Source organism: Medicago sativa, chromosome 4 (genome assembly GCF_051527215.1).
Source record: "Medicago sativa cultivar Bolivia chromosome 4, Bolivia_mono, whole genome shotgun sequence".
Classification (NCBI taxonomy): domain Eukaryota; kingdom Viridiplantae; phylum Streptophyta; class Magnoliopsida; order Fabales; family Fabaceae; genus Medicago; species Medicago sativa.
Genome location: NC_140752.1, coordinates 12019667 through 12045513, shown reverse-complemented (window position 1 = coordinate 12045513; position 25847 = coordinate 12019667). Strand labels below are relative to the sequence as shown.

Sequence of the window (25847 nt, the reverse complement as noted above, 5' to 3'; positions counted from 1 at the left end):
AGAAATTATTTGTTGTAAAAATATTTAATTTTGTGTCAGCCTTTTGGTTTCTCTCAAACGATTCATTTTAGGGAAGCTCGTTGACTAACTGAGCTCAATCACTTGATTGAAAAAATATTTAAATTTTTTAGCAGTGTAATTTATGATGATTTACTGTAATCCAGCTCATATAACATACTAGTAACAATTTTTTTTTTTGAGCAACATACCAGTAACAATTATCCATCATAGGAAAAGGAAATCAATGTGCATATTTCATGGCTAAGCTGAAAGCTTCGACAAATGCTAAGTTCGCAGTGCATATTTCTTGTCCTCAAGATCTCCTTCCCCTTCTCAGGACAGACGCTACGGAATTCCTCTTTAGGAAGATCTAGATCAGTTTTTCTTTTTTTCTGTTTTTGTTGTTCGATTAGCTTTGTAAAAAAAATAAAATAACATACTAATAACAAATACTTTTTTGAGTTTATCCAACAAATACTTTGTTTAGAGATATTTAGAATAGAGAAATGATATTTTGACAACCACTTTTTGACAACTTTTGGACAACTTTCTCTCTCATACTCACATGATGTTGTTATCCTCTCTCTTCCTTTTTCTCTCTCCATTGTTTTTGACTAATAAGAAGTGAGAAAAACAAGGTTGTCAACAAAGTTGTCATCAAATGGATGTCAAAATATCATTACTCGAATAGAGAAATGATATTTTGACAACCACTTTTTGACAACTTTTGGACAACTTTCTCTCTCATACTCACATGATGTTGTTATCCTCTCTCTTCCTTTTTCTCTCTCCATTGTTTTTGACTAATAAGAAGTGAGAAAAACAAGGTTGTCAACAAAGTTGTCATCAAATGGATGTCAAAATATCATTACTCTTTAGAATAAATGGATAGGTGTCCTATTCCAAAGTAGATATCACCTTAGACTTAAACTCAAAAACAATTCCATTAATATTTTACAAATAGTTTTGTTTCATTATAATAATTACTTTGAACACTTTATTTATCAATATATATTATTATATAAATTAGTATATCATTCAATATTAAAATACAAATGTTCCAAGTCAAAATAATATAAAATCTTCTACCAAGAAAAATAATACAAAATCATACATTAATGGTAGATAAGGTAATAAATCAAGTTACAATAAAATAATAGATGAGATATGCATAAAGGGGTTACGTGTGCTTCAAGCCAAAACCCACAAAACCCCTTCAAAGAATTTTTTATTATTATACTTTTTTCTCTTCCTAATCTCACTCAAAAATTCTCTCTTCTTTTGAGTGCTTTATCTTAGTGGCTTATTTTTCGCAACAAAAAAGAATAACGGTTCATGTTTTTGAGTGAAGTGAATTTTGTCATGAGAGGGTTTCATTGAGTTTTATTGGTTGAAGAAAAAGTGATTATGGTGATGGGAGAGATGCGCAAGTCTTTCAAGGATTCTCTTAAAGCTCTTGAAGCTGATATTCAATTTGCCAATACACTGTAAAATTTCTTGAATTCCCTTTTTTTTTTTTTTGTATAATTATTGTTCTTGTTATTATATTGAATTTCTTTGTTTTGAAGCAAGAAAGATTTTTTTTTTTTTTTGCATTTTTTTCTTTTATGATTGTTGAAATATGGAGTAATCTGTGTTCTGTTTGTTCATATTCAAGGTAGTGTTATGGTTTCAGGAAAAAAATTGTTTTTTTTTTTGGTTTTGTTTTTTTTGATGATAAATGTTTGTTGTGTTTTCTTCCTTAAAAAGCATGATCCTTTTATTTTGGCTTTATGTCTATGTTTAAAGTTTCAACCTGTATTTTAAGGTTTTTTTTTTTGAAGATCGAGCGTCGAAAACAATGAAATCTTCTGGTGTTCTCCATAGTAATTTAACTTCGTTTTGCTGTAGCCTGTAAAGAAAATCTAATTAAGATGACTAGAGTGTAGCTTCTGTTTTTTTTACCAATGGTGTTAGGGGCAGACTATGCAGCACTGACACATCAAATTAAAGGCGTGCGTGTCCGTCAGTGTTGGATACAACACACATTTCAAATTGAAGGTGTGTCCAAGTGTCTGAAACGTGCTGGTGTCGGACACAACACTGACACTTGCGAAGTTGTTATTAGATAAAATCATTTCCATTTTCTTAAATTATTGCCAGTGTCGGTATTCGTTGTCCGTTGTCCATGTCTGTGTCGTGCTTTAAACGGGGTTCATCACTTTTCACTTTTATCTTTTGAAGCAAGCTCATGATACATGTTCTGTAACTTTCAACATTAGCTTTATTTTTCTGTTATAGGTACAACTTTTGCTTCAACATTAATACACAAGATTTCTAGTTGTTGTGACATATCAACATGACATAAGTTTACTTGGGAATTCAGTCTTCTTTTGTGAAAATGCTATTAAGAAGTTTTTGTGTGGTTATTAAAATTTGTGGGCATATCATATGCTGTGAAATTCTGGTTTGAAGTAAATAAACCTGTTAGTTAGAAGTTAATGTCCCCTCTTCAGTTCAGTGTTGACAATCTCTGAATAAAATATGATTTTTTTTTTGTTGCCATATATTCATTGGTATAGAGCTTCTGATTATCCAAGTGAAACTGATGGAGCTCGCTTTCAAATGAGATTATCTTATAGCCCAGCTGCTCAATTTCTCCTTTTTATGTTTAAGTGGACTGATTGCCATCTTGCCGGAGCATTAGGATTGCTTAGAGTTCTCGTATACAAGGTACATTTGCTACACCTCTATCTTGAATACACCTTTTTCTTTTCTTTTCTTTTCGGAAAGACAGATATTAGTTGTTAATAGCTAGGGTTTGAACCCCGGACTTTCTTCTCAAACTCATTTCATTGTTCAAGTTGACCACTTGAGCTACGACTTGAGGAACAATGTAAATAGATGTATCAATGCCGTCATTTTACTGTCAAGTTTTTAATAAAATGTTGGAGTTGTTGCAGACATTTGAGGATGGGAAGACAACAATGTCCGTATATGAAAGAAAAGCCAGTCTAAAGGAGTTTTATGGTAAGTGATTAGTCATGTCGAAATAAATTTTCAATTTTTCCAAGAAAAGAACTTGAAACTGATTCCTGGAGTCATCCATTAGAGAGGTAGCACAACCCCGTCTGTAAAAAATCTGAATGTCCTGATGTCGATTTGATTTGAGTATAAGTCTCATAACGGCCTAAATGGCCTAAGCCGTGAGGATACCTTAAGCCCCCTACTAAGATCAAAGACTCTGATTACGATGAGCTAGCAAAGGAACATTAATTTTTACAATGAGCTGTAGCTTAAGTCAAACCAGGTCCTCTTGATGTCAGTTTATCCCCGGCAATTTTGAATCCATGCCATATATTTTTGCATTCTTTTATAAAACGATGACTTGAAATTCAAATGCGATTGCTTTTACGCTTTTCATAACAGGTGTGATATTTCCCTCTTTATTACAACTTCAGAGAGGAATCACTGATGTAGAAGAGAGGAAACAGAAAGATTTGTGTGCTACAAAATACAAGTCTAAAGATGTGATTGGAAAAGGAAAGCTATCTGAAATCGATTTAGAGAGAGAAGAAGAATGTCCGATTTGTATGGAGATGAACAACAAGGTTGTGTTACCCAATTGCTACCATTCTTTGTGTATGAGATGCTATAATGACTGGTAAGTAGACTGTGACTTACAACAAGTAGTTACATTTTGTTAGGGGTATTCTTCAATATTAGTATAGTATCTCCCCAAAAACAGTGCATATTTGAGTTGGTGATGGAGAAAAAGTTGTTTTGATAAATGGTTTAATTAAGCGCTTATAACATAAGTGTTTATATCATATAAGTGCTTATGAATAAGTTATTTCTATAACAAAAGATAAAATAAAGTCAAACTGTTTTCATATAAGTTATAAGCTATGTTCATAAGCTATCCTTACGATTTTAGAGAGATAAGCTGAAAAACAGCTTATGGACATGTCATAAGCTGTTTTAGTAAGCTCTCTCAAATAGTTTCACTAGTGCTTATGCTAGTCGATAAATCCAAGTTAGTTGATCCAAACAAGCCTTAAAACTATTTAAGATTTTAACCATCTAGAATTGTAATTTAATACATATGCGTTGATGTATACGAAAATATTTTGGACAAATCTGAAAGTACAACAGAAACAAACTGATTGTATTTGTTTTAGGCTTAGAATAGAACTTAATATTGAAAAAAACGAGTCACCACCGGTCGGAATGACTACACTGTTGTCAAATGGTGAAGCAGAATCCAAACAAATTGTTGTTGTTTGGCGATAACTGTTTAGTACAAAGTATTGTTCCACGGTACGCTGTGTAGCGGAATTTGAACAAACCGTGATTTTCTGCAATCCACTAATAGTTTCTCACCTAAGCCCTTGAGAGATGTATAATTTCATCCTAAGGAAATATTTTTAACTGAGAATAAATATTACGATTCTGATTTATATCTCAGATGTTTTTGAAATGTGATTGACTATTTGGAAAAGGTATTCTACTGACATTGTTTGCACTTCTAAGGTTTAAGTTTCTGCTGTTTGTTTTAGGCATACAAGATCTCAATCTTGCCCTTTTTGCCGCGACAGTCTTAAAAGAGTAAACTCTGGTGACCTTTGGATCTACATGAGCAACAGGGAGATATATGATTTGGAATCAATCAACAAGGAGAATTTAAAAAGGTTATTTATGCGCATTGACAAGTTGCCTCTGATTTCACCGGATCAAATATTAATCTCTTATCATCAAGACTTCTGATTTCCATTTTAGTGAATTCTGATCTGCATGAGCACCGGCGAGATACATGATTTCAGTCAACAAGAAGAGTTTAAACAGGCTATTTAATCAGTGTACATTCTCAAGTTACCTTTGATTGTAAATGTCTTATCCTCAAAAAAACTATTTTTTTTTTCCGGATAGTCAAATCTTAGTGATTAAGTTAGTGGTAATGTTGGTTTTTAGGGCTTGAACCCTCGACCTCCTTCTCAAGATTCATTTATGTCCCTTAGTTAGCTCATTAGTCGAGCTACCTATGTGAGACTTGTCCTTGAAACTTTTTATTTACATTTAGCGAAAGCTAATTTATACTTCAAATTTATTTGTCACTGTGTGCTGGAATTTTACACTGCAAATACTTGATGCCTTTTTAGTCACATGATATTTTAACTCCATTATATTTCTTTAGGCCAGAAGTCTTGCTTATAAGATATATGGACTACCTTTTATGATTCTGTGGAATATTGGTAATTAAGGTGGGTAAATTTTTTTATTTTATTTTATAATCATGTTATAGCTACAAGTTATTAGGGATGTTTAACAATGGCTAACATCCAGAGGAAAACCTGTTGGACTCAAATGTGAATTATCCTCTTCTAACCAGATTATTTCTACACGTAAGAGTGAGTGATCGAATCTCTTACTATTTGTTTAAAGTGTTTGAGTCTCATGTTACCCTCATCAATCATATTGGTATGTGGATTCTAATTATGGTGACGAATGATTATTCATTCATGTAGTTTATCAATGTTTGGAGTAATTTTTTTTTCCCTCATCTTTAAATATGTTCTTAGAGTTGTCTTCTTGGGAATAACTTTTTTCCCCTCACCTCTAAATATGGTCTTAGAGTTGTCCCTAATCGTACACTAAAATAATCAAATTGTACTGAGTTTTGGTTCAAAGTTCAACCGATTGAACAATCGATTCAATTTTTAAACACATTGTTTTTTTCTTTTTGGTGTAAACCCTCCTGTCCACCTAAAACACTTTGTTAGGAAGAGGTGAAAATTGATATTAATTGCTATCGATTTATTTTTCTCCATAAAATATAGGGATTATTTATCCAATCTAAGCAAAATGAATTTGATTATGTTAGGTATTGGATTTGACCAAAATCCCAATCCAACTCATCTCATCTCATCTATGTTGTATACCCTCAATTTAGAAGACCAGGTCCCTCCCGTCAAAAGTATGCAACGTTCATAGATTTAACATATCCTTTTGTCATATCAAGATCAAATTGTCTATATTTCAAATTTGATATTTTAATTTTAAAACAAATTTATAATCGTATCAAAATCTATAGTGTCTAATCTTGATCTAACAACTGTTGATGTGCCGAAACTTTTTTTTTCTTTTCGCGTAAGAATGAACAAGGTAAACTTTTGGAAATTAGATCCACAACAATCATCGATTTACTTACATAGTCGAAAACATTAGTGGTTGTCTGATCTCAATACCTTGGTTATAGAAAAGAAATATTACTTTTTATTTTAAAATAAAAAAATATCAAGATTAAGTTTTAACATCCGATCTTAATTGAACGGCTCCAATAGTATGAATTTATTGACAGCAGTGAATAAAGGTCAAAACTTTTGACCGCATAGAGTATGATTTCAATTAGGTTTGCTAAACCTATATGTTTGACAATGACACTAATATCACCAACCTATGATTTTGAGAGCATTTACGAGGCAGCAGCCCAATCACGTCAATAAAAAAATGGAGGGTGATGATTCCCACTCGAGTATAATAGTAACAACAACACAACGCATGCTGAAACCAAAACGAGAGGACCAAACATAAACACTCACTCTCCACAATATGGCGGTGGTTGGTGTTCTCGCTTTACAAGGTTCTTTCAACGAACACATAGCAGGCATGTTATTCACTTTCACTCTTTCTTTTCTGTTATTTCAATTTTCTCATTCCTTCTTCATTCACTTTTACTAACATTTTTCTGTGTCTATTATTGCAGTTTTAAGAAGATTGGGTGTGAAAGGAGTTGAGATTCGAAAACCAGAACAGCTTCTCACCATTAATTCCTTAATCATCCCTGGTGGTGAAAGCACCACTATGGCTAAACTCGCTGAATATTTCAATCTGGTATATACACTCTCAGCTTATTTATTTATAGCGTAAATAATCAATTTACTTGATTTACCTCTTGTAACTTCACTGGATGTATTTTCATATGTGGTTGTAAAATCGTCATCGTCATTAGTACTATTTTACTTAATCATACATGATTTTTTTATCATTTCATAATCTTGCATGATGAATAGGAAATCATTTTGTCAGTCAAATTAGTTGTCATTTTCTTGAGTATGACTCATTTTCACCGATAAATGATAATCGTGCACGATGAATTGAAAACCTAGCATGCTCTAATATGAGTGATATAATATTTCTTAGGAACTAATTTTATTAGAATTTAATAATTAGTAATTATGCAGACAAGTATAGACTTACTTTAGGTAGGTTATTACTTATATTTTATCATATGGCGGGTGTTTCTGCATATACGACAAAGTAATTAAATACTATGGTGGTTGTTTCAGTATATATGACAAAATAGTCGAATATTATGGTGGATGTTTCGGTATGTCCGACAAAATAGTTAAATATCACTAAATGTATATATGTAAAGTATGTTTGCAGTGTCGGGACATAATTATTGTAACTTTTATACGCAAATATTGTGATTTTATGATCATCAAATCAGGTCATGATTCTGGCATATGATCATAATCTAATGCTGAATGTTTCAATTTATCAGTTTCCGGCCTTGCGAGAGTTTGTGCAAATGGGAAAGCCAGTTTGGGGAACCTGTGCAGGACTAATTTTCCTGGCCGATAAAGCTACAGGTGGGTTGTTTCTCTGCAATGTTTTAATTTGTGGTTAGCAATCACGGTTACAGCCACAACATCGTGGATTTTGGGTTCTCCGTGTCTGCATATTGTAATTGTGGTCGCATCTGCCGTATTTGTAACTGCCTACAAATATCATGGATTATTACGTAATTTCAAGTGCGACTGTGGCCTCAATTTGAAACCTTGTTTCTCTCTTCTCTTTTCCACCCTTAGGTTGGGTTTGAGAAATATTAAACATGTTTGTCTTATTTTACCCGTCACACAAAAATCTAACGATTGTTCAAAAACTTCAAATGACAAACATGATTTCAGGACAGAAGACTGGTGGACAAGAACTTGTTGGTGGACTTGATTGCACTGTGCACAGGAATTTCTTTGGCAGCCAGGTAATTCATGTATTTGACGTGGCTTCTTTTGTGGGGTAGTAATATTAGAGACCACAACCAGCTTTATATTTTATTTCCTTTTCTCTTATTCTTTTTTACTTTAATTGTTTTATTTTGTTTCATTTATAGGTTTGATTATAATAATAAACATAATCCTTTGATTTATTGATTGAATAAATATTAAACGTTATCCTTTTATTGGTTAAGTCCAATATCTCTTTCCTTGTTAGTAAATATCTTATCATTTAGGATCCCTTTTGTTAGTTATTAGCAGTATTTGTTTATGTGTAAACCGAATATCCTCCGCACGCAGCAGCGGAGACTAATCTCTCGAACTTTGTGGGACCTAAGTGGGCGGAAAACACTCATTAAGATTTTTAGCGCAGTTGTATGCACAAGTTCGGGTTCGAACCTGGGGCCTTGTTTAAGTTAGAACAAACCCGTGCATCTCATCTATGAGGTCTTGGGTTATTATTATTGTTATTATCAGACTTTAATTATAAAAAAATTGATCAATCATTCTTGCAAATTTCAATCGTATCAGAACTTAGAAGAGGCTATGTGAAGGATGGGTTTGCTTCTGTACATCCAGTCCACTATAGGTCATAGGAAGAATTATTCACAGAGTTCTTCTATGGATGTATATATAATATTATTGTTCTAAATGAAATTCCGGGAGAGGATATAATTTTGGATGTAACCAAATGACATGTTTACTCAGATTCAAAGCTTTGAAACGGAGCTTGCAGTACCTGAGCTCGTCTCCAAGGAAGGTGGTCCTGAAACATTCCGTGGAGTTTTTATTCGTGCCCCAGCAATTATTGACGTAGGGCCAGAAGTTCAAGTCCTAGCTGATTATCCTGTACCTTCTGTCAGAGTGGCGAGTTCTGATTCCTCTGTTGAAGATAAAAAGGTTAGTTTTTGACATGGTCTATAGAAAACTATTAGCTCCCCCTTTGCGAATTTAAGATCAGTAGAGTTCGGTTTTGTAATTTTATAACTTCTCAGGTTTTTTTATCAGTTGTCACTAAATAGTAAATATTTCACCATCTTATATTTTATTAATAGTATGGACTGTTTGTGAATTGAAGTAATAGGTTGTAAATGGTGATTTGTTTCAGGGCTTTTAGAATTTAAATAGTTTGTCTGATGATAAGATTAATGAAAACATTATGCACAGAGCACGGTTGAATACATGCTGGAACTTTATTTTGATAATGTCCTTCTCGGGCTTGTTGACAGCATAAAGAATGAACTAGGGATAGGAGGCTTGTAAACCAGTTGTTATGTTATGTTCGTTAATCGTTAGTGTGATATCCACAAGGGTTGATATTAAGCCCTGGTAGGAGGGGATTATTCTAGAAATTAAAAGAAGAATAAAGGAAAAGATGTAAATTTCATTGTTTTTACCCCATTTCTCCCTGAATTGAAGGACAATCCAGGTTAGAAAGAGTAATAATGATCTCACAACTTCCTGAGGCTGATCTATTCCACCCAAAAATAACTGATCAGTTGACTTGTCTCAGTTATCTCCATATATATATTTCCTACCTCTGCTATTGCAGTTAGTGAGCTAACCAACAAATACAACTACTTCTCTAACACATTAACTAACCAGGCTTGCCGAGTTGGTTTTTTTTTACTCATGCTTATTACCTCTAGCATATACTGCTAATAAAGCCACGGGCTGTATTGCTTCCAACTTCCAAGTTGCTATTGGGATTATAGAGTATTATCCGAGCAAATGAAAAGAGTGTGTAGAAAAATGGAATTTTGTTATAGATAAATTATTTTTAGGATACAATGTTTAGATAAATTATTTTAAGGATACAATGTTTTGATCTTTATTTGCCTGGATGTCCTATTGTGGAAATTTCCTGTTTTGTATATATACTTATTCTCCTTGGAAAAGTTCCTTATTTTTGAGAAAGCAGCCCATAAAAATGTTTACTGTTACCTTGTAAATTTCCAGTCTTATATGTTGGTCTCATATTCATATAAATAATGAGCTACTGATATACTTCACTATTAGGCTTAGTTGTCTATACTGACATCGATCGGAACATGGGCAGGTGATTGACTATATCTTTTTGGCATTCTATGTAACATGTTTTGACTGTTAGAATAAATGAATGCCATCATATACGTGTAGCAGAATCACAAGTTTATAGGATTAGCGCAAGGTGACAATAATTTTGAATTTTGTTCTGCCTAGTGGTTACTATGTTTTCTATGGAAAGATGATAAGTTTAGTTCCCTCGTTGAAGAATTGGAAAACTGTTTTTCCAATGTAGTATATATATGCTGTAATTAATTTCTTAAACTAGCAAGAATGGATTTGGACGTATACCTGAATTTTACTGGAGTCTAGAGGAGTGTTTACCCAGTAGCAGCCACATGTACCATTTAATCTAAACTTGTTTGCTTGAGGGACATCTATGTTTGGGTCAGGTGATATATAAATCAATGTTATAATGCACTGTTACGTACGGTATTTAAACCACTTAACTATAAAAATGGTCTAATAGTAATCCTCTATCGAACATTTATGCTATTTAGTTCTTAACTTGAAAAGATGGATGCTTGGATTTGGAGTCAATCTTCCTGATCATAGTTTTTCTAGTCTCCAGTCTCTTATCTTTCTCATAATTCATCTATTTCTCTACATTATGTAACCCTCCTTCCCAACATTCTTTGCTGGGATTTGGATCCTCTCCTTCCTCTCAATAAGACAAATGATGTTAGAGAGAGAAAGTAGAGAATGTTTAGAGAGTGATAGAGAGGATGTAAAGAGTATTTGGAAGGAGTGGATCGGAATCCATATGTCTGCTCTCCTACTTGTCTTTTTGTACTAGAGGCAGAAGAGAATCCATATACGTAACACGGACTGACTTCCTATTGCCACTGGATATAATAACTTAGTTATGCATTGACGATTTTTCACCATGACATATAATATGTTTCTAAATATATATGGTATGACAGGAGAATGCGGATGAAAAAAGCAAAGTTATAGTTGCTGTGCGACAAGGGAACATACTGGCGACTGCTTTTCATCCTGAATTGACAGCTGATACTCGATGGTAGATTATTTGATTTTTGCCGTTTGAACCTTACAAGTTATAATGTTATATGATATATGGAGTGGACTTCAAATGTTATATTTTTGCAGGCATAGTTATTTCTTGAAGATGGGAAATGTGACCCGAGAAGAGGCCTCGAGTAGCGTTGTTCCAGCAGAAGTGAGTACAAATAATAAGCTACAATCACAGAACGACCTTCCTATCTTTCAATAGGACCACACTATGACTTTCTTTAACGATTATGGATGTTTTTTTAATTTATAAAATTTCCTTTGGAAACATTACCTGAGAATCGTTAGATCTTAGAAGAAAGTTTAATATTCTTTTTGGGATATAGTATATATTGGTGTTTTCTGTAGTTATCTATCTACTTTATAATTGCATTTGCATTTAAAAGTGTTGCAAAAATATTCATTACAGCATTTCATTTGTTTTTAATCCATTGATAATCGATCATTATAAATTTATAGCTATACCTGTGTCATTTTTATTTGTTTCTGCAGTGTCCAAGCTGCAATGTGTATTGAACATTTGAACAATGAATATCAATTATTTGTCATTTATATTGGTCAAATTACGTTTTTGGTCTCTCTACTTAAGAGTTATGTGTGGTTTTGATCCAAAAGAAAGATTAGATGGATTGATTCACTTGCACCACTTTACCTTGGGATTATGGTTCTTCCTCCCCAAGTTGCTCAAAAGAAGCAAAATATACCTGAAAGCTAGATTTTGGTAGGGTGTTTGCAGGAAAAAAAATGAAGAATAGAAACAGTCCCAGAAGCTAGCTAGATTCCGTCTAGGGTATGTTCAGTAAAAAAAAAAAAAAACTACCGGTAGGGTGTCAACGTGAAATTTAACTCTTTTCAAAGCGGAAGAGAAGTTGACCTCTTGACGTAGGTTCCTGACCTCAGAGTGTATTATTCTCCGAGTCTCAGGTTTGAATCTTCTAGGTGCTAATAACTTATGTTAGGTCAATCTATATATAAATAACGCTTTGCTCTGACTTTAGTTGCCCCTCTCTCCCGCTAGTTGATGGTGGGATACGAACTTTCCAGAAAACTGTAGTATTTGGTTTTGAAATTGAAGCAAAAGCTCCCATCTCTTTTCTCATTTTAGTAGAAATATGATAATACTTCAAAAAATAAATAACAACAGTGACCCATTTTTAGTTAAGCAGACCCAAATTTATTTTGACCAGGTTGGATTGAAGATTTTCCTCCAGTCTTGGCTTGTTTTGTATCCGAGGATATTCCTCCTCCTTGTGTTTCTCGTGTTGCTTAATGAAGTATTTTTCCTTGCAAAGAAAACACTTTCAACTACAACTTTCAAATGATTAGAAAATCATTTTGGCCTGTAAATCTGTATATCAGTTTTTTCAAAATGTTAGTTCACCACATTTTGCAAGTAACTTGTACCAAATTAACTATGAATTACACATTTAATAAACAAACTAAGTAAAGAAACATGCATTCGAGATTCAAGTTGACTTAAAAAATGCACATTACAAAATGCTTTCGTAATTTTGATATATTAAAAAACTACGGTGAAATTTAAGGATTAAGAGTCTATTTGTTATGGTTTTTTCTTATTTATTTATTTTTACAAAAATAACCACTTATTAAAGTTTTCATCTGTTTGTTACTTTCTTTAAAGAGAATCTAAAGAACTCTAAAAAGTTCTTTAAAATGAGAAGGTGCATAGTAGTTTCTCATAAAAAATATCTTTGATATAAATTTTTAGATATCAAAATTACCTTTTTTTTATTTTTATTTTTTATATATCTACAAGAAACAGAAATATATCACCTCAAAAACGAAAAAACAAACAGATTTTTTTGAAAAAACAAACAGATTTATATCTACAAATAGTTGACTGTTAGACTCTTTAGAGAAAAAGGAAAAAAAGATAACACATAATTTTCTGATGTAAACTGAGTATTCTCCACACGCAACTGCAGAGACTAATTCCTCGAACATTGTGGAACTCAAATGGGCGGTAAACACTCGCTAAGAGTTTTAACATTGCTGCATGCAACTCAGGTCCTTGATTAAGCTAAAAGAAACTCGTACTATCTTAGCTAAGCGATCTTGACTTGATAACACATAATTAATCACACAAAAAGAATTAGATATTAACAATTCTGCATATAATCAATGAACCACAGCCACAAGTTCTCTCGGAGCAATCACGATCAAGGACAAAAAGTAGGTCCACATCAAAATCCATGTCACCAACACCAGATAAGCAAGAGGATAAGCTATCCCACTTCATCACCCTCAGATGGATACTCTCCCTAATCCAACGGCTACAAACACCAAACCAAAGATTATCCATAATCACCAATTCATCACCACCACATCAAATACAACACTATCACTCATCCCAAATTCAAAAACTCACAAACAACACACTCCATTTTCTACTCTCACCACCCTGCTCACATTAGCATAAACCAAATGGCCGCCGCAGCTGCCACCGCTGCAGCCACTTCATCATTCATCGGCACCCGCCTCCGCGAAGTTCAATCCAACTCGGGTAGGATCCAAGCCCGATTTGGCTTCGGAAAGAAGAAAGCCGCACCAAAGAAACCATCGAGATCAAGTCCCAGTACGTTAGATATAATTAAAGATTTGTTCGAATTACTGTAATATTATTTTGTTATAACTAGTTTATTTTTTATTAGTTATAATTAGTTGATAGTTGGTTATATTAGTTATTTTAGAATATCATACTAGCAACTAACTTGTGTAGAAAGAAAAAAAAAAATACTAGAAACTAATTAACTTAATATAAAATTAATTCTAACGAATCTTTAATTATATCTAACAGGTACTGATCGTCCATTATGGTACCCCGGAGCAAAGTCACCGGAGTGGCTAGACGGAAGTTTGGTCGGAGATTACGGATTTGATCCATTCGGTTTGGGGAAACCAGCAGAGTATTTGCAATTTGATCTCGACTCGCTTGATCAGAATTTAGCAAAGAATCTTGCCGGAGATGTGATCGGAACTAGGACGGAGTTTGCTGATGTGAAATCAACTCCATTTCAGCCTTACAGTGAGGTTTTTGGACTTCAGAGGTTTAGGGAATGTGAGTTGATTCATGGTAGATGGGCTATGCTTGCTACTCTTGGTGCTCTTACTGTTGAATGGCTTACTGGTGTTACATGGCAAGATGCTGGAAAGGTTTGTTTGGTTCTGTCAAATCTCTTATAAATTTGCTGTTTAGTGTTTATTAATCAAGTATTAGTATTATTATTGTTGAGTAATTACTCCCTCCGTCCCGGAATAACTGACCCCATTTTCTAAAAAAAAGTGTCCCAAAAAAACTGACTCATTTCAATTTTCAATACAACTTTTATCATTCCCAATACAATATATTTCACTTTCCCCTTTATTTATACACTTTTCTTAATCTGTGTGAAAAACCAAAGTAGGTCAATTATACCGGGACGGAGGTAGTATCATTTATCAGAAGACATGTCTTTAGTTCAAAGTATGTGTTTGGTTGCATTGCATGCATGCTTGAGTTTGATGATTTATACATGTTATGTTGGTTAGATTCTATTGTAGATGCATGCATGTTTTATGTTTTTTTATGGAAAACATGAAATCTGAACAATTTTTAGATTTGTTTTGTTTTTTAGGTTCATGTTTGTTTTGTATAGAGTATAAAAATAATACAATGTTTACTAGTTAAAATCAAATCAATTGAAGCCTACAAAAAAAAAAATCAAATAGTTTCTCACAAGTTTTAAAATTAATTTTGCATTCTAATCACATTTCAAATTTATAAGTTTTGATTTAAAATTAATTTTGCATTCTAATCACATTTCAAATTTATAAGTTTTGATATTTCAAAACTTAAAATAAACAGGAAGACATTTTTTGTATTAAAAAAGTTTGACATTTATATACTATCAATGTAAAAGTATTTTATACTATCATCCAATAATATGTATCACCTTATTTAATAATTTTAAAGACACATGACTTATAATACTAATTAAATGATGTGACAACAAATGATAAAATACACGTGTAAAACATTTATACGCTAACCATGCATACAAATTATAATTTGAAAGAATATAGGTTTTATGGTGTGTTTCTAATTACCATATCTTGAAGCATTTTGATTATTTTGATTTTTCATTTTACATTATATTGGTAAAGAACAAAAAAGAAGATTAAAAAAATGTTCAATATTAGTGTGTTATCATAGCACATTTCTATTATCATATAAGGTACCATCTATGAGGCACGGACACGATACGGATATCGGACACGACACGGACACTGACACGCCGACATATTTAATAGTTTGAGAAAATCACATAATTTAGTGTAACTATGAGTGTCGATGTCGTATTGGTGTCGGGCACGACACGTGCCCGACACTAGGACATGTCTAATCTGAAAAGTGTTTGTGATTCATGGGTACTGTTCCCCATCATATAATATGAGGATCTTGCTCTTAACTTTTTGTTAGAAATGTACTTTACCTTACAGAAAACTCAAATTAGAACAAAATGAAACGAAGAATCAATTTGTGCATTCACTAAATTATGAAATTTTGGTATGATTTTTCAGGTTGAGCTAGTAGAAGGATCAACATATCTTGGACAACCACTTCCATTCTCCATCACAACACTAATCTGGATCGAAGTTCTAGTAATTGGATACATTGAATTCCAGAGGAATGCTGAACTTGATGCAGAAAAGAGACTATACCCAGGTGGAAAATTCTTTGACCCACTTGGCTTAGCATCTGATCCAGAAAAGAAAGCAACACTTCAATTGGCTGAAATCAAACATGCTCGTCTTGCTATGGTTGCTTTCCTTGGTTTTGCTGTTCAAGCTGCTGCTACTGGTAAAGGACCACTTAACAATTGGGCTACTCATTTGAGTGATCCTCTTCACACTACCATCATTGATACCTTTTCTTCCTCTTAGTTCTTGATTAACTCATGTATGGTTCAACCTCTATATATATAAATGCTATTTGGCATTGGTTTGTAAACATTGTGGTTAGTTTAATTAGTACTTGTGAAATTCCTAATGTGAATTGGAGCAGTTAAGGTTAATATTTTTTCTGCTGGATGGGAAGTGTTCTACTATAAATGTTGACTAAGCATGAAATTTGAGGTCAATGAGGAACATTAGGTCATTACTTTTCTCACTCTGAGTTTCTCGCGCCTTTTTCGGATTCTAAAATCCAAAATGTATTAACTTGTTTTGGAGGTTTTTATGAAATGTTTATGTCGTTTGAATTATATAATCCAAACTGCACAGGGCGTGCAAGAAATCAATAAAGTGGGAAAAGGAGGAGTCGGAACATTAGATTAATCTAAAGATATAGTGAGTCATGCCATCTCTAACATTGTGGAGTCTTATGTTGATAACTTGTTACCCAAACAAAATGGGTTTTAAACATTAGGTCGAAGTGTTGGGGTTATGAGAGAAGTTTTTTGTAAAAAAATAGTTTCTGATTAAATTATTAATCACAAATCTCATAAGTTAAACACCTTAAAAAGAATTCTAGCAATACTTTTGGAGCATGCATTAACTTTGATCACCAAGCTCACAATAAATCAGTATCTCTACAATGTCAACGTGAACACGTACAGAACAATGCTAGCCAGAGGGGAGAGGTAGCTTAGCTGCCTTTGATTTGATCTAAATTAAATGAGACTTGTGTCTTCCTCCTTCCTCTACAATGTAGTTTGGATACGAATTATGAACCTAAACCTTGTTTTTTATGACAAAAGTGATTTGTGGAACAATGTATATAAATTAAATTTTGAACCCGAATTCCATTACTGAGTGGAACAATTATTGGTCTTTACCACACAATCGAACTCCAGACTATTAGAGTCTTATTCCTTTAAGAACTAAATGGTTAATACAAAAAATGTTGATATTAATCAACACGTTAAATCTACTACTGTATTTCACATATATATTTATTTATTTCTTTCTTTAAATAAGAAAATTTAAAGTGTATGAATGATGCACTAGTTTGAAGAGACTCTCTTCTTAATTTCTCAACACAACCAAACACACTCATACTGGTGATCCCACAAGGACTCCACAGCGGATGTCGATAAATTTGGATTAAAAATATTTATAATTATAAAGATAATAAATTTAAATTATTTTTCAACATGGACTGTATAATGTTTCCATGAGCATAACTCGGTTGATAGAGACAATACATTGTTATATGTAGATGTCGATGTTAGAACCTTATTCATCTTAAAACGTGAATTCTAACCCTAGCTACTTGAAAGAAAAACAGGGATGTATAATTTATTTGGATTACTCATTAACTTTTGAATTTAATTAAATAATAATACATATTTAAAATTATTATAGCATTATTTACGATCTATACATTCATAGTTTTATTGTAATATTGGTGAGATATTAGATTTTGAAATGAGATTTTAGACAATTTATTTTTTATTTGTAATACAAAATTCATCTAATATGTGGAAACTTAAAGATTGCGTTGAAGAGAGACTTTAAAGAGTAAATAAGAATTTTTCAAATTCAACATAAATTGTTGTAATATTTTTAAAATTAAAAAAATTAATTTTTTATCTTCTAAATATTTCTCAATCTCAGACATGAGAAAAATCCCTACATGTGGGCCCCAAGCAGACAGTCTCTAGAGAGATACTCCCTCCGGTCACTATTATAAGCAAATTTCTACTTTTTAGATTCATTCAATAAATGATGTATGTGGAGTAGACCACATACATCATTTATTGAATGAATCTAAAAAGTCAAAATTTGCTTATAATAGTGACCGGAGGGAGTATGTCCGGGTAGAAATTGACATCTATCCTCATAAATGAAACAAATTCTGAGGCACGTTAGATGACTTCATGCTACTAGGTTTGATGACAAAAGTCATTTAAAAATGTACTAGTACTGGTATTTATTCATTGGGGAATGTTAACTTGTGCCTTAAGGCACAAGTTAATGAATCAAATATAGAAAGAGTTTGTTGGAATAGGTGCATTGCATTTAATATTTAACTTTTTAATGAATTGAATGCACAAAATTTTAAAGAATATTTCTTCTTTTGGGTTTCTTAACATGTGCCCTTAGGGCACAAGTTAACACTACCCTTATTCATTTATGAGGCTCCCAAGTTCCAATTTTAGCATGGAGATGCATGTTACATATGACACCCACTGCCGTACGTTGTTAACTTCACAACAATTCACATCTCATGTCTATTTAACATTCCAAAGCAGTCTTGATAACTATGAACTTTGATTATCATTTGTATTCATTACACAACTTCCTTGGAGAGCTAGAGTTCACATATCAACGTTAAGATAACATGTTACTCAAAACTCCTCAATAAACGCAAATTATTCTAATTTAAAAAGCTACTAGCATTGTACTGAGTAGAGACATCGGGAACTTACACTCGAATGTATCGATGCGTCAGGCTAAAATCAACCACAAGTGAATTTGGATACCACGTCTTTATCTAAAATGTAAAGACATTAGGCATACGTGTCCTCGACACATCACAACATGGTGGATACATTTTTCGGCCGAGATTCTAATCTTGGTTTGTCATGTTGTGCAGTCTAGCTCCTTCTGCTAAATTCAAACTTTATTTTATCAAATTTTTTGTTGAAAGGAAATTCAAACTTTGTTGGTAGCTACAGATAACATATATACATGTTATAAGTATAGCCTTTCATGGTTTCGTTAGAAAGAAAACCGAACCAAATCGAACTGTTACCATAACTCATGGAAATGAACCGAACCAAACTGAATTGTAGTTCAGTGCACCGATTTTGTGATTCCAAACTGACTGAAAACTATGTTTTATAAAATCAAAATGTACTTTTTCGAACCAAACTGATTTTTTTAACTGAATTGTACGAAATTGCTATTTTTAACTGATACCATGGACTGTTGAAAAGTAAATGAAAAACCAAGTCAAATCAAATATTAGGATTATTTGTAAAAAACAAAAAAACAAAAAACAAAACACATTCACAAATAGAACCAAGCCGAACCGGTTCAGTTCAGTTTGCAAACTGTTACTTTTTTCGGAACCATTCACTTCGGTTCGATTCAGATATATATTTTCTTTAATAACCTTAGTTATAAGCTATATCTGTAAGATCTTTCAAACACTTTCGTAAGTACTTATACTAAAAGATAAGTGGATCCATACACAATCTATGTAATTTAATATCACTATACAGAAGTAGCCAAAACTGAAAGAATAATACAATCCATGTAACAAGACAGCATAATATACAACAAACATTATTATCTTCAAAAGATAGCATGAATTCAACAAACAATAGCCATGCATCACCATGAAACACTTTGAGCTCTTATCCATCTTTCCCAGGCCAATAAAAATTTAGGCAAAAAGACGAGAACAATCACAGAACTCATGATCATTTTCAATGAAGAACTTTCTCCTAGTGGTTCTGTAAAAAGGAGACATCAAAGCAATCCAAATTTTGTTAGAAACTTCTTTACCGTTTCGCGGCCCCATTCGATGTCATTTCGCAAGGCATTACCATGAATTGGCTCTGAGTTAGATTCTTCTTCCATTGTTGGTGCCAAATGAAACTGCTCTTCATGTGAATTCAGTTCCTCATTGATTGTAGTACTTGTACTTTTCTCTTGTGGTGCGTCGTCATCTGATTCTTGATCCTTGCTCAACTGAACATTTTCAGTTGAAGCACATGAAAAAACAACATTAAAGAGCCATTAAGACTAGCATCGACTTTTTAATATCATATGTTAAAACATGTGCAAGTTTACTCATTGCTTTAAATAATTAATGGTAAAAACTATCGAGCCTAACTCAACCCTACAAAGCTGGTGAAGCCCTAACGGTATATCACAGGAAGTTTATTGCAGAAAACACATCAGATATATTCTAGTCAATGGTGAAGAGTTCTTGTAAATAAAACGGGGAAACTTGTATAGTATTGTCACATTTGAATCTAATCTTAGCACTGCTAGATAGAATGATCATTGAGTCTTTGCAACAAGTCTAGGGTTTTAAAAAAAGATGTCCAAAATCTGAGCAGCAACATCAATGGTTTTGATGTCTTTGCAACCGCAACGCAAACCACAATTGAGGTTGCATACATCAACCACATTTGACATCAAAACAATCTAAATTTCGTTATAAACTTCTTTACCGTTTTGAAGCCCCACTGGATGTCATTTCGCAAGGCATTACCATGAATTGGCTCTGAGTTTGACCCTTCTTCCATTGTTGATGCCAAATGAAACTGTTCTTCATGCAAATTTAGATCATCATTGATTGTTGAACTTATCTCTTGTGCAGTTTCATCATTTGATTCTTGCTCCTTGCTTAACTGAGCATTTTCAGTTGAAGCACATGAAAAACAACATTAAAGAGACATTAACAATAGCATCAACTATTTAACAGCTGCACCATATATTAAAAAAATGTGCAAGTTTACACATTGGTTTAAATGATTACTGGTAAAACATATTGAGCCTAACTAAAGCCTACAAGTGAAGCCCTGTTGTTTTTTCATCAGAAGCTTATCGATGAAAACACATCAGATACATTTTACTCAATGTTGAATAGTTTATGTATTATAAAATGAGAAAATTTGTATGGCATTGTTACGTTTGCATATAATTTTAGTGCTTGTTTGGATTGGCGGTGAATTTGACACAATCATGGCGACTCAGGGTGATTTTGGCAAAAGCTACACTTTTGAGCTTTAACAAAATCACAGCGCCACCGCAATTGGTTCCAAACAGACACTTAGTAATGCTAGATGGAATGTTTGTTAAGTTTTTGTAACAGGTCTGCAGGGTTTTAACAAAAAGGTTTGCGGCCGTGATCTGGGTTGCAACATCAAAGTTTTTAAAGTCTTTGCGACCACAACTGAGGTTGCATGCATCAACCACACTTGACTGCGATTTTCCGCAATATCAAGGATCGCGACTGCATCCATGACTTAGAACATTGCCAGCTTATTTCAGATTAAAATAAATTGTGTGTTGTTATGGCTTGTGTCATTCAACAGCCAAAAGTTCATGGTAACATCTCTCACAATAATAGCTTAATTATTTGTTTAGCATAATTATTAATGAACTCATTATAGTGGTTAAGATATGTTTAATTAATGATAACAATCAATTTGGAAGCAATGTTTCCCCTTTTCTTTTGGCCGTAAGATGCATTGATTATATATGTACGAAACAAGGTGATGATGAGCGTTGGATTTGAACAAAACTCACTTCATTGATGATAAACATAGATGATGATACAAACAAAACAAGGTGCTTCAGATAACTACCTAATTAGTTCTTCTCTAAGTGGATTGCAAACCCGAATGAGCTTTTAAAGAAACGGAATCAAACAATTTGAAAAGGAGCGGCACACTCATCAAGCGGTTACCTCTGGTATATTCTGATCCTGAGTTTCAAAAGGTTCAACTGATGGCTCTACCACGGTCTTTTCTTCTTCAACAACTTCACTTGGACCAGCTTCTTCTTCAGTCAACGGTATTAGGCCAGGTACAAGAACAGGACCTCCTTCAAAATCGATTAAGCTTCCCTCCACAATCGTCCCTTTTTTATTCTTTAACGCTGCAGGATCATTTTGAAAACCATCTTCAGATTTGTCACTCTTTCGAACAACATTCGTTTTATTCGTTGTTTGACTTTTACTTTCTGTGAGATCCTCCGAGGAACCTATATTTTCGGCAAACATAGCCATTGGCTTCTCTGGTAGAACCGGAGGTTCTTCATTTGGTTGAGAAAGTGTATCCTCCTCTATTATTTTCTGAAGTTCTGCATTCTCCCAATCCTCAAGAACAATTATTCTGTTCATAGTTTCCCATGTTTGGATTACTCGATCCGACCCCGGTTGCCAAATAATATCACCTTCTTTTCCTTTTAGTATAAACTTGTATAGGATTGATTTTCCAGCCGGCATATCCTGAACACATGATGAAAAATATAAACAACCACTACATAACGGTCTGCTTTCTAAAAACATTTTTCAGTTTGAATTTTCTCTGTTCTTTCACTTTTAAATTACAAAATTGTCACACTGTTATCATTTTGTTTCTTAATTTCAAAGATTTAACGGTGAAAACAAGACTCTTTTGGTCTTAAAACTCTGGTTTCCATCGGAAAGGGCTCTGGTAATCCAGAGTTCGGTCGGGAGGTGAAGTCTAGCCAAGGACTGCTCCAGCCAGGTTTCGAGAACATTTTGGAAACAAAATAAAAAAAGTGAAAACAACGTAACTGGCAATTTGGTAACAATAACGATTTCGAGCCTTAAAAATGTTTTCCACCAAACAATATCTTAATGATTTGAATAGTATTACTATACCAGCTCAACAGTCCATATATGGCCATCAGACCATGTCAATGGTAATGCATCTAAAGGGTTCCATAAACCAAGCTTAGGATCATCTCCAACTATTAGAAACTGTTCCCCAAAGTCGCAATCTTTTAGTAGCTGAAATTCAACACGAACAAACTTTGTTTCATCTGCACAACACACAAATTAAAATTTTAGGGATTTGAGTCCTAAAGGAAGACATGCAGAAGAAAAAGAATAATAATAGACCATTAAAACCTACTTGTTAGTTCGCTTTGTTGAACTTGAGGCTCAACAATTTCCAACTCTACCTCCTGTAACATTTATGCAGAACAAGAATCTCTCATCAAATATACCAAAATCAAGCTATTTTGCGTAAGCTATAAGCTGTTTTCATAAACTATCATAGCGAGCTTACACAAATAAGTTGAAAACAGCTTACAAAGATGTCAATAGCTGTTTCCATTAGTTCACTTAAACAATCTTACAAGTGCCTATGTGAGTAAATAAGCTCAAATAATTCATTCCAAATAGACCCTTAATGTATATACAACAATCAGATAATCACTTCTTTAACAACTTTCACTCCACTAAAAACAGAAAAACCAATTAATTTTGACTCATATCCTCTTGAATTCTACATAAATACGAAAAGAAAAATTTCAAAACAGTTATACTCAATCATTGACATGGATGGAAAAGAGAATAACTTCAAAAGTTTCTTAAAAGGGAGAAAGATTTTTTTTTGTTCTTTGTTGTTGAAGTGGCATCATCAATCATGTCAAGAATTACTCATTCATAACCAAAAAGTATAACATTAAAATCAAATTGTAAGCATCAACTTCAAGATCTATCTATACATAACTATATAAAAAGTGATAATTATTAAGCATCATAGATTAAAACCAAAAGGAACAAACTCATGGAAACAAAAAAACTAGCAAATAAATACAACCCATTTATCAAACTCAAATAAAGAACACAAATTGGGGAAAAAATAAGCAGAAAGAAATAAACCTGATGTTCAGATGGCACAGCATGCAAAGGGCAAATACCCTTGTTTTGTACAAGCTTCAAGAGACAAAAAATGGAACTTTTTTGTTCATTTCTGAAGGAAAGAGTGAAACAAGAAAAGGGTTTATCAGAAACATGAAAAGCAACACTAGGAGACAAAGATCCTAGCTTATGAACTATAGGCTTAGAACTAAAACTTGTAAAGGGTTTCATCACAGTGAAGTTTGATCTGCAACACAACACAACACAACACAGGTACTTGAGACACAACACAATGATGTTTGGTTAGATTTTGTTGTTTTGTGAATGATGTTGCAGAATCTATCTGATGCTGGTGGTTTTTGAGAGGTTATGTGGGGTCCTTTTTATATTGGTGGAACCTATTAGATTTTGGATAATATAATACTATATATATATGTCATGCACCGATTGAATAAGGTAAATGTATCTAGAAGTATGTGTCTTTTAGATACTCAGAAAACTTGTGCAATTCACGGATAATTTAGGTTTTGTGATACAAGATTTGAAAATGTTGGTTCAATTTTTCATATGAAATCCATGTGTGTTAGTTTTGTTGGAAATTAATTATGAAATATGGTCATAATCTTTTTTTAATTTGTACTCCCTCCGGTCACTATTATAAGCAAATTTCTACTTTTTAGATTCATTCAATAAATGATGTATGTGGTCTACAATATAAATCACATACATCATTTATTGAATGAACCTAAAAAGTCAAAATTTGCTTATAATAGTGACCGGAGGGAGTATGTTTAGAATTACGGTAGGTTTTACAAAATTATGGTGATAAGATATTGTTGGAGTTAAAATTGATAGTTTTTGTAAAAATTGCAATGATTCAAAAGTTATTTGCATAATCTCTCATAAACAAATACTTATGTTGTAGATAAGTTTAAATAAGTCAATTAAAACACCAATTTTGATTCTATGGTAGGTTTTAGGATGCATAAATGTTTCATATATTTATATTTATATATATGGTGGAATTCATATTTTACAAATCTTAACTCAATGTATGAATAAACAATAGCTTTAACTGAGCAAACAGACTCAAATGATTGATGAACTTCATCAAAAACGAATTGTTCAACAGGTCTGAGTTTGATTCCTGAGAAGAACAAATTTTTGTGAGACTTTACTTACTTTGCAACCGAACTTCAGATTATCATAATCTCTTTCCTTTGAAAACCGGAGGGTTAATAAAAAATGACCATAACTTTTATTTCACCCGGACAATAAACACACATTTAGCTTTTGGAATCATGTCATCCTTACCATCTTACCAATTACCCTCTACATCAGATTATCCTTGACACTCAGGGGCGGACCTGAGCAAGGCAGGGTGTGGCAATAGCCACACCAGCCCAGGCCCAGCCCATACTGTTTTTTTTTATACAAAGCCAATCTTAAATAATATATATCTTCTATTTCATAACATTAGCAATTCAACAGCTGTGGCTTGGTGGTGTGGGTTTTGAGTACAAACTTTGAATGTCTCAGGTCTCAGGTTCAACTCTCGCTTTCTGCACTTTTTCTTAATTTTTTTCAAGTTCAACTCTACTCTCGTTTGCAATTTTCTTAATTTTTTTTTTCTTAATTTTTTTCAAGTTCAACTCTACTCTCGTTTGCAATTTTCTTAATTTTTTCAGATAATAATATAAACAATATAAATTATATATGAATATATATATATATATATATATATATATATATATATATATATATTAAGATTTTATTTTGCAACTTATGTCATGCATTATCTAATCTATAAAAAAAATATATAAAGGGAAGACCCATTTTTGGATTGAGATTTTTTACTCCGAATTTATTTAAATTATTTTATCATTTTTATGATGTCATTTAAATTATTATTGAAAAGTTAAATTCACTAAAATATAAACAACTTTACCACACAAGGAACAAAATGATTGACGATTTGTTACGATTAATACAAATGTTATTATTTGTATAATTTATTTCGTCAAAATTTTAGTCATACTTTTTTGAAGAAAAAAAAATTAGCCCCACTAATAATTTAATCCCAGATCCGCCCATGTTGACACTGGACGTTCACTGATTTCTTCTTTCATTTGAATTAATCAAAGCTTTAGTTATTTGTTCCAATAGAGAATCATGAATCTCAATTGAGCCATTGGGTTCAAGTCAAGCACCCTTTGAAAGAATCATTGGACAGACTCTTTGTGGTTGAATACTTTCCTCAATTAAGTAGTTTCTACAACTCTAATTTCTAATAAAACATAACAAAATTCCGAGATTCATTTTCAATTTCTAAATTTTCTTTTCTTTTTGATTTACTCTCATTTGATTTT

General features: G+C 32.8%; 4 protein-coding genes across 5 annotated transcripts; 3 read left to right on the top strand and 1 right to left on the bottom strand.

Annotated features, from left to right (window-relative positions):
• The first annotated feature begins 1145 nt into the window (after nt 1-1145).
• Nucleotides 1146-5093, top strand: LOC146926357 (E3 ubiquitin-protein ligase AIRP2-like). Its single transcript, XM_085758735.1, has 5 exons — nt 1146-1487; nt 2562-2712; nt 2943-3009; nt 3409-3643; nt 4539-5093. The coding sequence occupies exons 1-5, from the start codon at nt 1408-1410 to the stop codon at nt 4744-4746; spliced, it is 741 nt and encodes a 246-aa protein (XP_085614861.1). The 5' UTR covers nt 1146-1407; the 3' UTR covers nt 4747-5093.
• Nucleotides 5094-6548: 1455 nt separating this feature from the next.
• Nucleotides 6549-11528, top strand: PDX2 (pyridoxine biosynthesis 2). Its single transcript, XM_085758734.1, has 7 exons — nt 6549-6643; nt 6743-6870; nt 7544-7631; nt 7950-8023; nt 8745-8936; nt 11009-11106; nt 11196-11528. Exons 1-7 carry the CDS (start codon nt 6589-6591, stop codon nt 11317-11319), a joined length of 759 nt encoding a protein of 252 aa, XP_085614860.1. The 5' UTR covers nt 6549-6588; the 3' UTR covers nt 11320-11528.
• Nucleotides 11529-13504: 1976 nt separating this feature from the next.
• Nucleotides 13505-16192, top strand: LOC146926355 (chlorophyll a-b binding protein CP29.1, chloroplastic). The gene is made up of 3 exons (XM_085758733.1): nt 13505-13713; nt 13936-14291; nt 15699-16192. The coding sequence occupies exons 1-3, from the start codon at nt 13563-13565 to the stop codon at nt 16059-16061; spliced, it is 870 nt and encodes a 289-aa protein (XP_085614859.1). The 5' UTR covers nt 13505-13562; the 3' UTR covers nt 16062-16192.
• Nucleotides 16193-19267: 3075 nt separating this feature from the next.
• On the bottom strand, nt 19268-23832 carry LOC146926354 (Carbohydrate-binding-like fold). 2 transcript variants are annotated; one of them, XM_085758731.1, is made up of 6 exons: nt 23500-23832; nt 22745-22796; nt 22492-22652; nt 21550-22092; nt 20309-20488; nt 19268-19820 (listed from the first exon to the last, which is right to left on the bottom strand). In XM_085758731.1, the coding sequence occupies exons 1-6, from the start codon at nt 23707-23709 to the stop codon at nt 19599-19601; spliced, it is 1368 nt and encodes a 455-aa protein (XP_085614857.1). In that variant the 5' UTR covers nt 23710-23832; the 3' UTR covers nt 19268-19598. The 2 variants fall into 2 exon arrangements, with proteins under 2 accessions (XP_085614857.1, XP_085614858.1); XM_085758732.1 differs by having other exon boundaries at nt 20350-20488.
• Between the last annotated feature and the right edge of the window lie 2015 nt (nt 23833-25847).

Coding starts and splice junctions, on each gene's coding strand:
- LOC146926357 (XM_085758735.1), top strand. CDS start 1,408: ATGGTGATGGGAGAGATGCGCAAGTCTTTCAAGGATTCTCTTAAAGCT. Junction 1,488..2,561: donor ATTCAATTTGCCAATACACT/GTAAAATTTCTT, acceptor TCATTGGTATAG/AGCTTCTGATTATCCAAGTG. Junction 3,010..3,408: donor CAGTCTAAAGGAGTTTTATG/GTAAGTGATTAG, acceptor TTTTCATAACAG/GTGTGATATTTCCCTCTTTA.
- PDX2 (XM_085758734.1), top strand. CDS start 6,589: ATGGCGGTGGTTGGTGTTCTCGCTTTACAAGGTTCTTTCAACGAACAC. Junction 6,644..6,742: donor TTTCAACGAACACATAGCAG/GCATGTTATTCA, acceptor CTATTATTGCAG/TTTTAAGAAGATTGGGTGTG. Junction 7,632..7,949: donor CCTGGCCGATAAAGCTACAG/GTGGGTTGTTTC, acceptor ACATGATTTCAG/GACAGAAGACTGGTGGACAA.
- LOC146926355 (XM_085758733.1), top strand. CDS start 13,563: ATGGCCGCCGCAGCTGCCACCGCTGCAGCCACTTCATCATTCATCGGC. Junction 13,714..13,935: donor ACCATCGAGATCAAGTCCCA/GTACGTTAGATA, acceptor TATATCTAACAG/GTACTGATCGTCCATTATGG. Junction 14,292..15,698: donor CATGGCAAGATGCTGGAAAG/GTTTGTTTGGTT, acceptor ATGATTTTTCAG/GTTGAGCTAGTAGAAGGATC.
- LOC146926354 (XM_085758731.1), bottom strand. CDS start 23,709: ATGAAACCCTTTACAAGTTTTAGTTCTAAGCCTATAGTTCATAAGCTA. Junction 22,093..22,491: donor ATATATGGACTGTTGAGCTG/GTATAGTAATAC, acceptor TCATGTGTTCAG/GATATGCCGGCTGGAAAATC. Junction 19,821..20,308: donor TCCAGTGGGGCTTCAAAACG/GTAAAGAAGTTT, acceptor GAAAATGTTCAG/TTGAGCAAGGATCAAGAATC.